Source organism: Saccopteryx leptura, chromosome 1, assembly GCF_036850995.1.
Source record: "Saccopteryx leptura isolate mSacLep1 chromosome 1, mSacLep1_pri_phased_curated, whole genome shotgun sequence".
Classification (NCBI taxonomy): domain Eukaryota; kingdom Metazoa; phylum Chordata; class Mammalia; order Chiroptera; family Emballonuridae; genus Saccopteryx; species Saccopteryx leptura.
The window spans coordinates 17689979-17708292 of NC_089503.1; the positions used below are offsets into that span (position 1 = coordinate 17689979).

Consider the following 18314-nt stretch of genomic DNA (forward strand, 5'->3'; position numbering starts at 1 on the left):
GAGAAGGAACTGGAGTCTATCACGTTCTCTAGTTTTAGAGCTGAAGTATTGTTTTATAAAGTAAATGGCTGTATGTTTATAATTTTAAGTCTCAAATGGAGGCTTACAGATCTATTAATTTCTTTTTGGACTCTTGAAAATTTTAAGAGGTACTTGTCTAATAGAACTGAAAGTTTAATGTAGTCTTATTTGTGGGGAATTTGTCTTGTTTTGTTTTAAGCACTTGGAGAGTGAAAAAGAAGGTGTCATTGGTTGCCTGGATCTTATCTTGAAGTGGCTTACCCTGCGGTTTTTTGACACCAATACAAGCGTTCTAATGAAAGCCCTAGAATATTTAAAATTACTTTTCACCCTGCTAAGTGATGAGGAGTATCATCTTACTGAGAATGAAGCATCTTCCTTCATCCCCTATCTCATCCTCAAGGTAATGTGCTTTTCTCACTCTGGAACACTGCTCAGGTTTTCAGCTGACCTCAGATCTGTACTTTTATCCCCTCTCCCTTTCCTTTATTACATAATATAACTTCCACCACTCATTCCAGTGCCCCTTTTTTTTAAGATCTAGTGATGCACGGGGGGAGGGAGGAGAACCTTCGCTGTTCAGAAAATGCCTCACTTCATCACTATGTTGACTAGGTTGGAGAACCAAAGGATGTCATTCGTAAAGATGTCCGTGCCATCCTGAACCGGATGTGCCTTGTCTACCCAGCCAGCAAGATGTTCCCCTTCATCATGGAAGGAACCAAGTCCAAAAACTCAAAGCAGAGAGCAGGTGAAGCAAGTTTAAATTGAGGCATGAGTCTGCATAGCGGTGACCTCTAAAAAGTAGTAGTTTAAATATGAACAAGGCAGTGTGTTCACTGTCTTTGTGGGTGGTTTCAACCTTCTGATCTGGACTGTGAGAGTGATGAGTTGCACACTGGTGGAGTCATGGTATCAGGTGATACAGGCACCACTCAGTACCACCCTGGTGACAAAATCAAGTGCACAGGGGCCATCTGACTCACAGGCATCCCTTTCTTCCAGAAGCACTTGCTTTACCACCACTGTTTCATGTGTGTTTTATAAGGAAGCAGTAAACAAGGAAAAATGGTAGGCAGAGCCAGAATAATATTTTAGTCCTTAATTTATGCCAAGGGAATATAGCTAGTAAAGATAGGCCTCTGTGCCAAATATGCATTGAGTCCCATTAATACAGCCTTTCTCCCCCGTCAGAGTGCCTGGAAGAACTGGGGTGTCTGGTTGAGTCCTATGGCATGAACGTTTGCCAGCCAACACCAGGAAAAGCCTTAAAAGAGATAGCGATTCACATCGGAGACCGCGACAACGCTGTGCGCAATGCTGCCCTCAACACCATCGTCACAGTGTACAATGTACACGGGGATCAGGTGTTCAAGCTTATTGGAACTGTAAGTGACTTTTCTCTGAACATTGTCAGCATGTTATGAATTGCAAGATCACTTAGGTGTCAGTTTTCATGCCATCTCAACTGTGCTAAGGTTTTGCCACTTTCTTTTTATTAGACTCAACTTATTAATGCATCTTAGAATCCAGATAAACCCTGGAGGTGTCTGATTATTGTGGGTTAGTTTATAGGCTGTGTTTTACTTGGAATCAGATTTTCTTTCCTGAGTATTCTGTTCATAGCAATTTGCTTTAGAAATGAGAGTTATTTTTGAATCTAGAAATCTGAGCTAGCCTAGGATTTAAATTTTACCTGACAGTCTGCTCTCTAAATTTTAGTTCATTAGTTTTTAGTGAACAAATACTCATTTGTGTATACTGTGATGCCGGTACCGATCAGATCTAGTTTGGAGCCATAGCCGTGAACCAGACTCTCCGAGCACATCAGGTTCTGTGTTTGATCCATACTTCCTTTGAGCCAGTCCTGAGTGTGGCTGGACCTTAGTTCTTCACTCAGCTGCCTCTGGGTGTCACTCACATATGTCTGCTCGCATTAATCTAACTAAACCCTCACTGCAGGCCAGTGAGGGAGGTAAAGCAGACGGGAGTTCCACAAACGACCAAGACCTTCCTGCCTGTAGTCACACAGCCAGCGAGTGGTGATGCAGCAAAAATGAGGATGCTTCCTTTAACTTTTGATCTTTTTACTTGTAGTTATTAATATCCTTTCCTTTTATATCCTTTCTTCTTTTCAGATGTTTTGTTATTATAGCAAGGCAGGGGTTTTTTTTTGGGGGGGTTGTATTTTTCTGTAGTTGGAAACAGGGAGGCAGTCAGACAGACTCCCGCATGCGCCCGACTGGGATCCACCCGGCATGCCCACCAGGGGGCGATGCTCTGCCCATCTGGGGCATCACTCTGTTGCATCCAGAGCCATTCTAGTGCCTGAGGCAGAGGCCATAGAGCCATCCCCAGCGCCCAGGCCAACCTTGCTCCAATGGAGCCTTGGCTGCGGGAGGGGAAGAGAGAGACAGAGAGGAAGGAGGGGGGGAGGGGTGGAGAAGCAGATGGGCGCCTCTCCTGTGTGCCCTGGCCGGGAATCGAACCCGGGACTTCTGCACGCCAGGCCGACGCTCTACCACTGAGCCAACCAGCCAGGGCCACAAGGCAGGTTTTAATAGTAGTTAATTTTAAAATGTAGATAGTATTTTGAAAGTAAATTTATCCTAACATAGCAGATTCTATTTGCTTCAATATGAAAATGGATATTAATTCTTGAATCTTCCAGTTAATTAGGTTATTCATTTTCCTTATATTGTAGTAGAGGGCTATGCTAAGCAGTTAGATTTGGCCTGTTTTTACAGCTTTCTGAAAAGGATATGAGCATGCTCGAGGAAAGGATTAAGCGGTCGGCAAAGAGGCCTTCGGCTGCACCAGTAAAGCAGGTAGAAGAGAAGCCTCAGCGCACGCAGAACATGAGCTCCAGCGCCAGCATGCTACGCAAGGGACCAGCTGAGGACATGTCCTCCAAACTCAAGTATGTAGATGGAGCTATTTGTCTCAGAGAATCTCGGTGGACTTTGCCCTGTGTGCTCAGAGCTTATCCTGAAACATAATCTTGAGTTCTTGTAGCCATTATCATGCATGACAGTGTCTGGGTAGATGTCTTGTAACCAAATGTTGAATCCTTCAGTCTTCATTGTCTTTGTCTCAAAACCACTTCTAAATAGTCTTGTGCCTTCTTTCACTGCTTTTCCGTGGACAGAATTATGTATCGCACTTATAGGATGTAAGTACTGCCTGCTAATTTCTCATTAGCAGGGCTCTTATATCTTTCTAACTTCTGACTTGGATTCATCCCCTCTGGAGGGTGATTGATTGGCTTAGAGTTCATGACCAAGGTAGAGGGTGTAAATCCAGCCTTCCACAAAAGTCCACTGGCTGGCAGCGGTGGCAGCTTAATGTCATGTGGCTAAAAATATTGGCTCACCTTCTTCCTTGTGCTCTATATTTGGTCATGCTGAGGTTCCTATTCTTTAGACAAGGCTCAGTAAAATGCATGCAACCCAGAATTGGCTCAGGGACTCAAAATACTGCCTTTTAAGCAAGACTGCTCTGTTTTGGGTTGTATCATGAGTATATTTTGACCAATTTGAATTCAGAAACTTTGAAGAACTATTACTTGGATATAATTCTGGCCCTCACCAATCAAGAGTGACTACAAAGAGGTGACTTACTGTCCCCTCAAAGTATAAAATGGACTGAACAATGCATGGAATGCTTATGATTAGAAAAACTTAAACACTGGTTAATTTGGTAGAAAAGAACCAGCCAGTTTTTCTTAAATTTGTGCCAAAAATGGTGAGCTTTGAGTCGATATAAGTGTACTTTATTATTTTCTGCCCCATCTGGACTAGCAGTACAAGGCTTTCCTGAACGAGAGAGAATACTTTATAACTTGGCAGGTAGTGTGAGTAGAAAATCAGCTTATCTGCTCTCAGGATATTCACGACCCAGTGTTGCCCATTGAAGGGCACTTGCTGAGACTCAAAGACTTAAATCTCAGGGGGGCTGAAACCAGAAGTTGAACATCTGTCTTGAAGCTTTGGGGCAACTGGCAGTGCTACTCTTGCCCTTTGGTTACAAAGTCGCTTTTAGTTCAGGAACCTCCTTTTGCTTCCCCTAGCCAAGCTCGAAGCATGAGCGGGCACCCGGAGGCCGCCCAGACCGTGCGCCGCGAGTTCCAGCTGGACCTAGATGAGATTGAGAACGACAATGGTACAGTTCGGTGTGAAATGCCAGAGCTGGTGCAGCACAAGCTGGATGACATCTTTGAACCGGTCCTTATTCCTGAACCCAAGTAAGTTAACCTCTCCCATTTAAGGATAAACAGTTCATGATCATCAAAGTGTATGTGTGAAAAGAGCTCTCTATACAATTAGAACTTTTTGAACTGATTATTACCTGGCTGATAGCAGTTCTTTACTAAGACCTGGATCTAGTGGGGAATTGTATTATTCCAACTCACTGGGAAATCTTATAATAAAGATTGAATTTTTCCCTTTGTTCTGCTCTCTAGGATCCGCGCTGTTTCTCCACACTTTGATGATATGCACAGTAATACAGCATCCACAATCAATTTCATTATCTCCCAGGTAGCTAGTGGTGACATCAACACAAGCATCCAAGCTCTGACACAGGTATGGGGGTATTTCCCATGACAGTAATTCCACTGGTGGATAGAAAGGCCGCAGGAGTGATGGTTGCAGACCAGTTGCAGTATTAAAGGAGGCAGGCAGCATGCACTACCGTCCTGATGAAAAGAGTGCACAGGGACCACTCGGTCATCACTTGCTTCACAGGATGCAGCTCCTACAGAGCCTTGCTCTTTTTAATTGCATTCATTCACCAGAGGCTGGAGGTACAGCAGCAAGTAAGTAGGATCAACTTAGATTTTTTTTTGACAGAAACAAATAAGTAAACAAAGTATCAAAAAGTAGTAACTACTGTAAATATAACTCAAACTGGGTGATGGGAGAAAGGAACTAAGTAGTTACTTAGCTTGATGGTCTGAGATTCAAGCAGAGGAAACAGCGCTAGCAGAAAGGCTCTAGGGTGGGAGTGAACTTGACTTGTTGAAGGAAACGATAAGGCCATGTGCCCAGAGCCTGTGGGCAAGGAGGAGAATGGTACAGAATGAGGCCAGGTCATATAGAGTTTTTAAAGCCCCCAGGTAAGTTGTTTGGATTTTATTTTAAGTGAAATGAGAAACTATCAGAAAAATTTAAGAAGCTACATGTTTTTAAAAATCATCCTGTTCTTCCTTTGCTTCCCTTCCCTAACAGTCCAGCTCTAAAGCCAGTAGGTGGGTAGAGCAAGGCAGGCACCTGCCTGTGGCAAGGGAGTGGGGGTAGGGCCATAGTGCCATTGTGGTGGTCCCCGAGCCCAAGCTTTGTGAGGGGGGCGATGCCGAGTTGGGAGCCAGAGCCCAGGCAGGACGAAGAGGGTGTCCGTGCAGGCAGCCTGTCTGGCATGGCGGTAGCGTCCCAGGCAGGGTGAGGAGGACATCCATGTGTGCTGGAGGGAGGCAGGGCAGTGTGCAAGTATCAGAATGAGAGTCAGAGGCTAAACAGAAATGGGCATCTGCATGGGGAGGTGCTGGTGGCAGAGATGGGACTTTGGTTACATCCAAAGGGATTGATTGGTCAAAGAAATAAGGCAAAGAGGAGCCAAGTTTCCTACTGTCAGAGGACAGCACTACAAATGTGGAAGGAAAGCAAACAGAATGACTCTGCTGTTGGACCAAAATTAGATGCATCAGTATGAACTCATGGTTTTCAATGTGTAAATATAGAAATAAATACCAGTGTGAATGTATGTGTGTGTGTATGTGATATAAATGTATGTTATAGATAATATACATAAATTCGCTAGCTCTTGGCACTGAGAATGGTGTTGAACACCCCTGAATCTTGTTTTCTGAATATCATTTTCTACTAAAAGGAATGGGGGCTCCTTGAAGAAGTGGCTGATTTCAGGGCTGACTCAGGGAAAGTACAAGGTGATCCTGAAACATCTTCTGCCAGACAGCAGGGATGGGCTCAGAGAATGATAGGGACATGTGGACCTGTGAGAGGTACCCAGAGGCCAACCAGAACACACTGTTTGAACAGGGACAGTTTCAGCATCATAATAAAGATAGTGATGACTTATAACCCAATAAACTGAATAAAATTCAATAATTTATTTATTTATTTATTTTTTGTATTTTTCTGAAGTTGGAAACGGGGAGGCAGTCAGACAGACTCCCGCATGCGCCCAACCGGGATCCACCCAGCATGCCCACCAGGGGGCGATGCTCTGCCCATCCGGGCCTTGCTCTGTTGTGACCAGAGCCATTCTAGTGCCTGAGGCAGAGGCCATGGAGCCATCCTCAGCACCCGGGCCAACTTTGCTCCAATGGAGCCTCTGCTGCAGGAGGGGAAGAGAGAGACAGAGACGAAGGAGATGGGGAGGGGTGGAGAAGCAGATGGGCGCCTTTCCTGTGTGCCCTGGCCGGGAATCAAACCCGGGACTCCTGCACGCCAGGCTGACGCTCTACCACTGAGCCAACAGGCCAGGGCCAAGTTCAATAAATTTATTGGGTTCAGTAAAATTTAATAAAATAGGAAACCACAAATGCATTCATATATAAATTAAAATTTTGAAAAGAATTGGAATATTTATATAGTTTAATAGTTCCCTACAAAATGCAAAAGACACAAAAAATGCAAAATATACAAAAAATACAAAATACTGAGAATAACTTGATTACAGAAGCCTGACAGTCTCCTTAATTGAGTGATCAAAATGAGCATCAATAATGCTACAAGCCTGACCATGCAGTGGCGCAGTGGATAGAGCATTGGACTGGGATGTGGAGGACCCAGGTTCGAGACCCTGAGGTCGCCAGTTTGAGTGCAGGCTCATCTGGCTTGAGCAAAAGCTCACCAGCTTGAGCCCAAGGTCGCTGGCTCGAGCAAGGGGCTACGCGGTCTGCTGAAGGCCCTCGTGGTCAAGGCACATGAGATTTCAATCAATGAACAACTAAAGTGTCAAAACGAAAAACTGATGATTGATGCTTCTTATCTCTCTCCATTCCTGTCTGTCCCTATATATCCCTCTCTCTGACTCTATCTCTGTCCCTGTATAAAAAATAAAATAAAAAATAAAAATAATAATGCAACAAGATGACTCCCCTGGCTGGATAGCTTGGTTGGTTAGCACATCATCCCAAAGCGCAGAGGTTACAGGTTCAATCCCTGGTCAGGGCACATACAGGAGCAGCTCATTGTTCCTGTCTCTCTCTCTCTCCCTCTCCCACTAAAATAATAAATAATTTTTTTTTAAATAATAATTCACCAAGATGAACTCTTATGCCATCTGATAGGATCCAGTGAGAATTCAGCATTACTTACCGACATTTCTGATATCATCTAATCATGAGGAAACATCAAACAAATGTAGATTAAGGGATATTTTATCAAGTAGCAAGGTCAGGAAAATGCAAGGAAGACTGAGGACTGGTCTAGACTGAAGAGAGACTAAGAGACATGACAGTTAATGCAAGTTATGAATCTAGAATGGCCTTTAGCTATAAAAAACAATCAAGGCAGATGGAGAAAATGGAATGGGGCCTGAGGATCAGATGGTAGTCATGTTAATATTAGTTTCCAAATTTTGATGTTGTATTATGATTATGAAAGAGAATGTCCTTGTTTTGTGTGTGTGTGTGTGTGTGTTTTGTTTTTTTTCTTATATTCTTCCGAAGCTGGAAACAGGGAGAGACAGTCAGACAGACTCCCACATGCGCCCGACCGGGATCCACCCGGCACACCGAGGGCGACGCTCTGCCCACCAGGGGGTGATGCTCTGCCCCTCCGGGGCGTCGCTCTGCTGCAACCAGAGCCACTCTAGCACCTGGGGCAGAGGCCAAGGAGCCATCCCCATCGCCCAGGCCATCTTTGCTCCAATGGAGCCTTGGCTGCGGGAGGGGAAGAGAGAGACAGAGAGGAAGGAGAGGGGGAGGGGTGGAGAAGCAGATGGGCACTTCTCCTGTGTGCCCTGGCCAGGAATCAAACCCAGGACCCCTGCATGCCAGGCCAACGCTCTACCACTGAGCCAACCGGCCAGGGCCTTGTCCTTGTTTTTTGTATTTGTTTGTTTTGACTTTATTCATTTACTTGGGAGAGAAAGAGAAGGGGGAGAGAAGAACAGGAAGCATCAACTCCCACATGTACCCTGACCAGACAAGCCCGGGGTCTCGAATCAGCAACCTCAGCATTCCAGGTCAATGCCCCATTCACTGCACCACCACAGGCCAGGCCACAAGAATGTCCTTGTTAAGAAATACAAGTATCAGACAAACGTGGAACATCAGATTAACAACTTACTCTCAAATGATTCTGGATTTTAAAAAAACTCTGTCTTTATTATACTTTTAACATTTTTATAATATTTGAACTTGATTTTTATTAAGGAAGAAGTCACCGGCCACTCTGTAGAGACCAGATTGTAGGCAGGGCTAGAGTGAGTTCTGAGAGATCTGTTAAGAAGCTATGGCTGAAGTTCACATGAAAACTATTATCTTGTGTACTAAGACAGTTGTGATGGACAGGAAGGAGAGTGGGTGGTGTCAGGGCATCTTTCAGCAGAACTTGGTGGTAGATTGGACAGGAAATGTAAGGGCAGAGAGGAATCAAGAGTATCTCTTTGATTTTAAGGTTGAGTGACTGGGTGGATGGTGATTCTGTATACTGAGATGAGGAAGGCTGGGGGAGGAGTAGGCTTGAGATGTTGGAAATCAAGAGCTTTGTCTTTGCTATATTAAGTTTGAGCAGCCCATTAGACATCCCCATGAAGACAGAGGTTAGAAATAGAAGGGCAGGGCCTGGGCTGCTGGCTCAGCTGTAGAGCGTGCCGGCATGTGGAAGTCCTGGGTTCGATTCCCTGTCAGGGCCCACAAGAGAAGCGCTCATCTGCGCTTCCTCCTCTCCTTTCTCTCTATCTCTCTCTTCCCCTCCCACAGCCAAGGCGCCAGTGGAGCACAGTTGTCTCAGGCGCTGAGAATAGCTCCATGACCTCCACCTCAGGTGCTAGAATGGCAACGCCCCAGAGAGACCGAGTATCGCACCCTGGTAGGAGTCTGTCTGTCTGCCTCCCCACCCCCTTCTCACTTTGGAAAAAAAAAAATAGAAGGACAGAGGCCTGACCAGGCGATGGCGCAGTAGATAGAGCATCGGCCTGGGATGCAGAGGACCCAGGTTTGAAACCCCAGGGTCACCAGCTTGAGCACGGGCTCATCAGCTTGAGCATGGGGTTGCTGGCTTGAGCATGGGATCATAGACATGACCCCATGGTCGCTGGCTTGAGCAAGTGGTCACTGGCTTGGCTCTAGCCCCCCAGTCAAGGCACATATGAGAAAGCAATCAATGAACAACTAAGGTGCCTCAAACAAAGAACTGATGCTTCTCTTCTCTCTCCCTTCCTATCTGTCTGTCCCTATCTGTCCCTCTGTCTCTGTCACTAAAAAAGAAAAGAAATAGAAGGGTATAATTGGGAATCTTAGTTTGCTGTTGTTTGACAATAGTCTTCTATTGGTATTGGGGGATAAGAACAAATGGAGGAGATTCTGAAAAATAGTGACTTCAGTGCAGAGCATCCCTCGCTGTCTTTCTGTCAGCTTCAATCCAAACCCATATGCCTTTTCTGAGCAGAACTGCTGACTCAGGTAGGTAGTGTCTGAAGTATGGAAGCAGGGTTCAGGTCCTATCCTGTACAAGGACTGTATACTATAACTCATAGACTAAACAGTGCCCTAAACCTTGACCCTATATATGTGTGCATATGCAGTTGTATACGATTATATACGATTCTGTGAACATGAAGGACTATATAGCAGGTTAATATTAATTTTCTTGAGAAAAGAGGAGTAAGCCCCCCCTCCAAAAAAGATAGTATTTTTTTATAGTATTCTTGTTGAAGCAGCATTATTGAAAAGTCCCACTTACATAAAATTGTTAGTGCATGGAGGTATTAATGCATAAAGAAATGAATGGGAGGAGGAACATTGTCTTCATCAACACCAGGGGCACCATTCACACTGTAGTCTGTAGCATGGATGCCCCACCCACCTCCGCCATGGAGTTGTGCAGTTTCATAGTCCTGCCTGAAAGGATGGTCGCTGAAGATGAACATGATTGTCTCGGATGTTATTTAGGTAATCATACAAATAAAGATCTTTTCACAGTAGTGAATAGAACATACATGTTTTTCCCCTAGTGATATTTTACCATTAGTGACAACCAGTGTATCAGACTAAAAAACAAACAAACCACTGGATCAAGATGTGGGAAACCTGAGTTTTGAGTTTGAATTTAGTAGTCTGATCTTTCTGACCCTCACTTTTCTCACTTGTTAAATGGAGATCTTACTCTCAGCCTGTGTACCTCTCAGAACTGTTAGAATGATTGCGTGAGATAATGGGTATTAAACACTCTCATAAATTAGACATTAAAGCATAGGGATTATTCCCTGAACTAGACAGTGAGACTCAGACTGGGAGCTGCAACTAATTCACCTAACAGTATCTTGCTTAGGAAGTGTTCCTTGAATGATGGAATCCCTAAGGATTAATTATTTATATGAAAAGTGACTGTGTTCTTTAAAAGGTAAAATACTGGAATTGTCTTGCTAATATTACAGTCATCCCTTGTAGTAGTATCTTGCTGCTACTTAAAGGTATGAAGCTTGGAAAATACATCTTGGATTTTTGTTATCAGATCGATGAGGTCCTGAGACAGGAAGACAAAGCTGAAGCTATGTCTGGCCATATTGATCAGTTTCTGATAGCCACATTCATGCAGCTAAGACTCATCTACAACACACATATGGCAGATGAGAAATTGGAGAAGGATGAGATCATCAAGTTGTACAGCTGCATCATCGGCAACATGATTTCGGTAAGGGCCCCTCTGCAGATCACAGGCTTTCCTCAGTCTCTCCTCACCCCTGGGTTCTAGAGCCTGAGGTGTGCGGATATTCCAGTGAGTCCAGTGTCACTTGTAGAAATGTACATGCATGCTACTGACTACTTCCACTGCATGTTGAACAACACTCCAAGATACTGTTATTGTCAGGCTACAAAGTAAAATGCTTACACTACCTAGAATTCTGCTTCCTGCCATTTTCTTCAGGTGTGGAGAGTCCTGGCGGGCTTTTCACATGTAAATGCTTACATTAAAAATATTTTTATAACAGGAAGGAAGCACACCAATTAATTTTGGCTACTATTGGACATTTGGGGGAGTGTAGTGATTTTTATTTTTTCCTAATACTCTTGAATTTTTAAAAATACACTATAATTGTTTACTACAGTGGCCACCCATGTTTTTCTTGCGTAGTCTGTAGATTGAGTTTCGTACTTCTAACACGATTATGAAACAGCTGTTTCAGATAGAGAGCCTCGCCCGGGAGGCCTCCACGGGAGTGCTGAAAGACCTTATGCACGGCCTCATCACCTTGATGCTGGATTCTCGGGTTGAGGACCTGGAGGAAGGCCAGCAGGTGATCCGCTCTGTGAACCTCTTGGTGGTGAAGGTTCTGGAGAAGTCGGACCAGACCAACATCCTGAGGTATATCTGTGCTCGCCGCATTATAGCCTACCACAGCTTCCGTTTTGTCTGCCCACAGAAACCAGAAGGCACTGGATCAGTTGTAACTTTAGGTCTGCCTTATAAATTGATTACTCTTCCCTCAAGAACCAAGGGTATTCCAACCTGAGACAGCAGCTAAAACTAGTAAAAGTCAATAAGCCAGCAAATACGAGTTTTCTAGATTAGGACTGTAAGGTGTGCCAGTTACCCCACGTTTTTATGTGCATTTCTCTCGGCAACCAGTGACAATGAAAAGTAATGGAGGCTTTACCATGTGGTAATTTACAAAGCTTAAATGGTTGTTTATTTTATTAACTGAATGTCAAAGACAATTCTTGATCCATGAGCTCTCAGTTTATTAGATAGAGAATATTTACACTTGACCTTTCCGTCCCTGATGTTAACTGGAATGCAGGTTTGAAACTTACTTGCTGTTGTGTTGGGTTTGTTTTTTCTCTAGCGCCCTACTTGTTTTGCTTCAAGACAGTCTCCTAACAACAGCCAACTCTCCCAAATTTTCAGAGCTTGTTATGAAGGTAAAGTTGAAATAGTTTGATCTTTTTCAAACATGCAGAAATTTATTAACGTGTGGGGAAAGAGGAGTTGGAACTAAGGCCTAGACTTAAGCAAGACGCCTGAAAAATATAGTTGGTCTCCATTTTCCCTTCCTCCATTTTACCCCTAGCTCAGGCCAAAGCAATTCCTACCCTCAAACAGTAAAAAGGACTAACTATTTTATAAATATCTCACCAGTCCTCCTAGAATCAATAGAAGTTTCATTTCTTTTGGGGGAAAAGATATTAGTAGTCCAATAATATTTTGGTCTCTTTAATAGAAGAACTTCAAATGTACATATCAGTAACATTATAAAACTGTTGTTACACTGTAATCGTGTAAAATATTGTCTCCTCCAGTTAGATTTGGGTGAGCAATATGAACTACCCTACTCTCAGGTACCAAGCAAAACTAAGAATTCCCACCTTTTATTATTTAAGGTCCCTATCTCTGGGGAGCAGGAAGGAGGAGTGTCCGGATGATTAGATAGATGACTTGTCACACTTTAGCCAGTGACATTGTTAAAGTGAAATTGTTCATTTTCAGCAGCCACACTTGAAAGATATGTGCCGCATTTATATCCCTGACAATCTTTTAGAAGCGAGCCCAGAGCTTAGGGCAGACGAGTGGTGACAAATTATCTTCATTCTTCAGTCACTCCCTCTAACCTTTATTTCCTTTTCCAATAGTGTCTCTGGAGAATGGTTCGACTATTGCCTGATACCATCAACAGCATAAATCTGGACAGAATTCTTCTGGATATACACATTTTCATGAAGGTCTTCCCCAAAGAGAAACTGAAGCAATGCAAAAGTGAATTTCCCATAAGGACCCTAAAGACGCTGCTGCACACTCTATGCAAATTAAAAGGGCCCAAGGTTAGTGAGACTAGCCACCTGTCCCTGAGGGAGTTTGAGAGAACATCATGGAAATGGCACTGCTGCCATTTGAATGTGCGTGTGTCTCCCTCAGATCCTAGACCACCTAACGATGATTGACAACAAGAACGAGTCAGAGCTGGAGGCCCACCTCTGCCGGATGATGAAGCACAGTATGGACCAGACGGGGAGCAAGTCGGACAAGGAAACAGAAAAGGGAGCATCTCGAATTGTGAGTGTCCTGACTGGAAAGATTGAAGGACGGGAGGTTGTATGGAAGTGATCTTGTCGAAGGCTCAGGGACTGGGCCAGTCTCCCTCTCCTGCTGTGTTGCTGTGACCATTTGCACCTTGAAAATTTCAAATATAAACTACTTATAACTATGTGCTTCTTGGTCCCTAAGAAAGATTTCTTTGGGCCTAAGGCATTAGTCACCAGATAAGTCCACTGCGAGCTTTATTTAGGGAGGAATAGGCCAGATCATTCCTCTTCCAGTTCAGGTGAAAACCTGAGACTGGAGGCATTCAGTAACCCAGGTGTTTGTCACCTGTAGGAACAAACCGGAAAGGTCTGGATTCTAAGCTATTTTCAGTTCTTATCCAACCTTTGGTTCCTAATTAATAACTCAAATCTAACCAACCAATCCTTCCTTGTGTCTTTCAACTTTTCAGGATGAAAAATCATCTAAGGCCAAAGTGAATGATTTCTTAGCTGAGATTTTTAAGAAGATTGGCTCTAAAGAGAATACTAAAGAGGTGAGGGGGCGGGGCTGAGCTGAGCCAGGTGCAGATCTTTAGTGGACAAGGGTCCTGGACATCCCCCCACGTCTTCCTTTTTCTCGTTAACCAGGGCCTCGCAGAGTTATATGAATATAAGAAGAAATATTCAGATGCCGACATTGAACCATTTCTGAAAAATTCCTCCCAGTTCTTCCAGAGCTACGTTGAGAGAGGCCTCCGGGTGATTGAGATGGAGAGGGAGGGCAAAGGCCGCATCCCCACGGCAGCAGGTGTGCTTTCCTCCGGGCCGGGAGGCAGTGCAGCTGGCTTCCCGTTCAGGACGGGAGCCTGAGCTCTGGACTGGCTTAACTGGATAACCATGCACCTCAGTACTCCATGGGCACCAGTAATGTTCATGTTGCTATGGACAGTGGTCAACTCTTGTCACTTGCCTTGCCATCATCAGTGTTGGACAGTGTTCCCACCTGGAAACAGTTCTCCCCTGGGCTGCGGTTCTCTGTGCTCTCGGTTTCCACCCACCTTGCTGGCTGTCCCTTCTGAGTCGGACTGAATCTTCCTGTCGCCAGACACCATGTTGGGGGCCCCCAGAGTTCAGTCCACCGTCATCTCTAATATTCTCACTCTCCCTCCCTTAACTAGTCCATATACTTTCATCACTTAAATAGCATTTATATGCCAGCAAGACGCAATTTTGTTTGATGTCCAGCTCAGACCTCCTCCCTGATCTTGATTGATAATGACAGTCTCCACTTGGGTCTCTAGTAGACGTCGTAAACTCGGTGTGCCAAAGACTGAGCTCCTGCTGTCCCCCAAATCTACTCCATGTGCATTCTTGTCCCTCTCAGTTGATGGCACCTTAATCCTTCTAGTTTACTCAGACCCAAAGCTAGAGTCTTCTCTTCCTCTCTGTCAGGAGCTCCTTTTGGCTCTGCCTGCAAATTATACGCAGAACCCACCCACTCTTCTCATCCCCTTCGTTGCCACCCGGGTCTGGACAGGAGCGCTCTCCGCCTCTCTGACTGCCCGCTCCCGCTCCCGCCTTTCTGCATCATTCCACATGGAGCACCAGACCAGACCGGAACTTCTCCTTTTGCAAAGGCTCTCCCTTCCATTTGGCAAAAGCAAAAAGCCTTACAAAGGTCTATGATGTCCTACATTATGTGGCCTTCGATACCTCTAGAGTCTAGACCCTCATCTTCTGCTTTCTCCCTGACTTCCATTCAATTCCAGCCCCACCAGCGCCCTTGCTGTTCCTGGAACGCACCAGGCAGGCACCTTCTAAGGGCCTTTGCACTGGCTGTTCCTTGTGTGTAGATGGCTATTCCGCAAGAGCCTTGCGGCCAGTCCCCTTTCCTCCTTGAGGCCTTTGGTCAAATACCACTAGCTTAGTGAGCCCTTGTTTGAAACTTGCAACCTACCCCTCACTTAACCCCCTCTGACATACTGTAGAATGTGATATTTGTGTCTGACTCTGCTAGAATTTAAAATCCACATGGGTAAAGGGTTTTGTCCGTTTTGTTGCCTGGCACATGGTAAACAGTATGGTATGTATTTGTTGAATGATATGAATGAATGCTTATCCTAATGTGAAGCTGAAATGTTGCTGTTTCCCCAGTAAAAAAGTCAGTATCTGAGAATTGCTGCTCACAGGATGTAGAGACAAAAGGAAGACTGACAAGGTGTCAGTTCATAGAAAACAGCTCTCAAGAACCTTAAGCCCAGGAAAGACCCAACTGAAAAGCTCTCTTCCCACCATGCAGAGTACAGCTTGCACCATTTGTCCTGCGTTTAGTTCCGTCCGAATTCAGGGCACCTCACCTACTCTCACATGCTGGAATTAGCCTGTAAAACTGTCCCTTGGGGCCGTCAGATCCCAGTCTTGTTCTCCCTCACCATGTATCTTGTAAGGCTGGAGCTTCAATTGTTTTCTCTTGAGTCATTTCTTTTTTGGTGTTTTTAACATCTTGAGAGTCTTTTTCTTGAAGCATAGTGACCAGAATGTCTAATAGCATACCACATATGGATCTACTGTGGTTTGGTTGATCAGGGTAAGGCCTCCTTTTCTCATTTCCAAAGTCCTCTCTGCTCATGGTCAACGTTTAATTGATGCTTTTGGCCTAAACAGCACATTTGCAACACGAGCACCTCTCTGATTCCTGAATGCTTCCACGCCTTAGTGTTCCGTACTGCTGGCTTTTACGTTAGCCTTTGTTTTTTCCCTCTTGGTGTTCTCGGTACATCCAAGTGTTCCCTTTTCCCTAGAGGAACCTGTTTTACTTTCCTGTTTACCATAGAGAGTATATCCTCCCAGCACTTGATCTGACTTACAGAAGGCATTTTCAGAGACATCAAATTGGTTGTGTTCAGTGTCTGCATGTTGTGATTGTTTCTTCTCAGAAATTTAGGAACTGTGATGCGTTCTTTGGTTTTGGTTTTCCCCTTTCCCACCAGAATACTGATCCCCATGCTGAGAAGGACAGTTTCTAGTTCCTAGCCCTTCTCTGGGTGTTTATTGGATGCCTCAGTTTCTGCCTCTTCGTCACGAATACGCTGTAGCCTCGAGCTCCTTGCTGTCCTCCTGGTTTGAAAAAGAGCTTTCGACCCTGTGTCATGTGGTCCAGCCCTGGTCCCAATTCCTCCAAACATTCAAAGGCCTTAGTTAGGTTCTTCAGTTGGGCACTGACCGTATACTCGGGAGCAACCTCGGCCCGTGGGGTTGCCCAGGTCAGCTGTGGGGTTCCAGGCACACAGCCCCCCACAACCGGCTGTAGATGGACGGCCCACCTGACATCTGCTCCTCTGCATCAATTCTTGAAGTTCTTACTAAGCTTAGGTTGTATATTTCTGAGCTTCCTTTATTACCAACTCCAGATGGATTCTAGTAAGAGTTTTCAGTCATGAAGTACAGTGGCGATCTCCAAGCTTCAAATTATTCCTTTTGGTGGCAGATTTACAAGGGCAGCTCAGAGTGGGGTGTGCATAGCTGAATGTTCTCTACATTTCCTCTCTAGGCATCTCCCCTCAGATGGAGGTCACGTGTGTGCCGGCTCCCACAAGCACAGTATCCTCCATAGGTAACACAAACGGAGAAGAGGTGGGGCCGTCTGTCTACCTGGAGAGGCTGAAAATCCTCCGGCAGCGGTGTGGCCTGGACAACACAAAGGTAGTGCTCCTCTCCTCCTGGGAGGGCCAGGGCCTGGACAACACAGAGCTGGTGCTCCTCTCCTCCTGGGAGGGCCAGGGCCTGGACAACACAGAGCTGGTGCTCCTCTCCTCCTGGGAGGGCCAGGGCCTGGACAACACAGAGCTGGTGCTCCTCTCCTCCTGGGAGGGCCAGGGCCTGGACAACACAGAGCTGGTGCTCCTCTCCTCCTGGGAGGGCCAGGACCTGGACAACACAGAGCTGGTGCTCCTCTCCTCCTGGGAGGGCCAGGGCCTGGACAACACAGAGCTGGTGCTCCTCTCCTCCTGGGAGGGCCAGGGCCTGGACAACACAAAGGTAGTGCTCTTCTCCTCCTGGGAGGGCCAGGGCCAGGACAACACAGAGCTGGTGCTCCTCTCCTCCTGGGAGGGCCAGGGCCTGGACAACACAGAGCTGGTGCTCCTCTCCTCCTGGGAGGGCCAGGGCCTGGACAACACAGAGCTGGTGCTCCTCTCCTCCTGGGAGGGCCAGGGCCTGGACAACACAGAGCTGGTACTCCTCTCCTCCTGGGAGGGCCAGGGCCTGGACAACACAGAGCTGGTACTCCACTCCTCCTGGGTAGCCCAGAGAAGCGGCCCAGTCCTGCTATATTTGTTCCAGGGCTGCCTCTTAACCTCAAACAATGTCTTTTCTTCTCTCGGCAGCAGGATGACCGACCTCCGCTGACCTCTCTGCTCTCCAAGCCAGCCGTTCCTACCGTTGCCTCCTCCACAGACATGCTGCACAGCAAACTCTCTCAGCTCCGGGAGTCACGGGAGCAGCACCAGCATTCAGACCTGGATTCCAACCAGACTCACTCTTCAGGAACCATGACCACGTCCTCCTCCTCCACAGCGAACATTGATGACTTGAAAAAAAGGCTGGAGAGAATAAAGAGCAGTCGCAAATGAAGCTGCCCACTGCTGGCACCTGCAGCTTTAGTTTACTAAACTAGAGTCCTCATAGTTTACAGTGGCCTCGGCGGCCTAGTGTACACGAACTGCTTGATTGTCTGACCGTGGATCTGGGAGGAGTCGTGGCACAAGTCTTTGTACATACTCTGCTTCTCCGTCAGCACCTGCCTCTCTAGAAGACTGCCTGTGTGTTAGTTTAGTGTACAGACTTGTAAACAGCTGCCCTCCGCTCAGCTCAGACTAGTTTCCGTATCCTTTTTGTTATTTTTAATTGCTCATTTGTAAAATTGTCCTAATCTTTCCTAGCTTTTAACTATTAGGAACTCTTTTAATAGTTTTCCTTTGAGTTTGTGAGCTCTTCTCCCTGTAGCCCCGAAGGGTCACTGGATTCTGTATGAATGCATGGCATGAGACAACTAATTTAAGAGTCTTTTATAAATAAAGTTTGC

General features: G+C 45.7%; 1 protein-coding gene and 1 non-coding gene across 5 annotated transcripts in view; both read left to right on the top strand.

Annotated features, from left to right (window-relative positions):
- Window positions 1-18314, top strand: part of CKAP5 (cytoskeleton associated protein 5) — a 122631-nt gene extending 104317 nt beyond the window's left edge. Inside the window, exons 30-44 of one of the 4 annotated variants that reach the window (XM_066361999.1) lie at window positions 221-424; window positions 637-772; window positions 1216-1409; window positions 2769-2941; window positions 4091-4264; window positions 4484-4604; window positions 10725-10904; window positions 11389-11576; window positions 12058-12133; window positions 12842-13030; window positions 13125-13262; window positions 13702-13785; window positions 13880-14039; window positions 16782-16933; window positions 17617-18314. In XM_066361999.1, the coding sequence (XP_066218096.1) occupies window positions 221-424; window positions 637-772; window positions 1216-1409; window positions 2769-2941; window positions 4091-4264; window positions 4484-4604; window positions 10725-10904; window positions 11389-11576; window positions 12058-12133; window positions 12842-13030; window positions 13125-13262; window positions 13702-13785; window positions 13880-14039; window positions 16782-16933; window positions 17617-17862 (2415 nt within the window). In that variant the 3' untranslated portion in view covers window positions 17863-18314. Of the gene's footprint in view, window positions 1-220; window positions 425-636; window positions 773-1215; window positions 1410-2768; window positions 2942-4090; window positions 4265-4483; window positions 4605-10724; window positions 10905-11388; window positions 11577-12057; window positions 12134-12841; window positions 13031-13124; window positions 13263-13701; window positions 13786-13879; window positions 14064-14096; window positions 15272-16781; window positions 16934-17616 lie in introns of those variants that run through there. The other 3 variants (XM_066362008.1, XM_066362016.1, XM_066362026.1) reach the window with 3 other exon arrangements.
- Window positions 898-1008, top strand: LOC136389939 (small nucleolar RNA SNORD67). Its single transcript, XR_010748481.1, has one exon. It is a non-coding gene; the product is annotated as a small nucleolar RNA SNORD67 (small nucleolar RNA).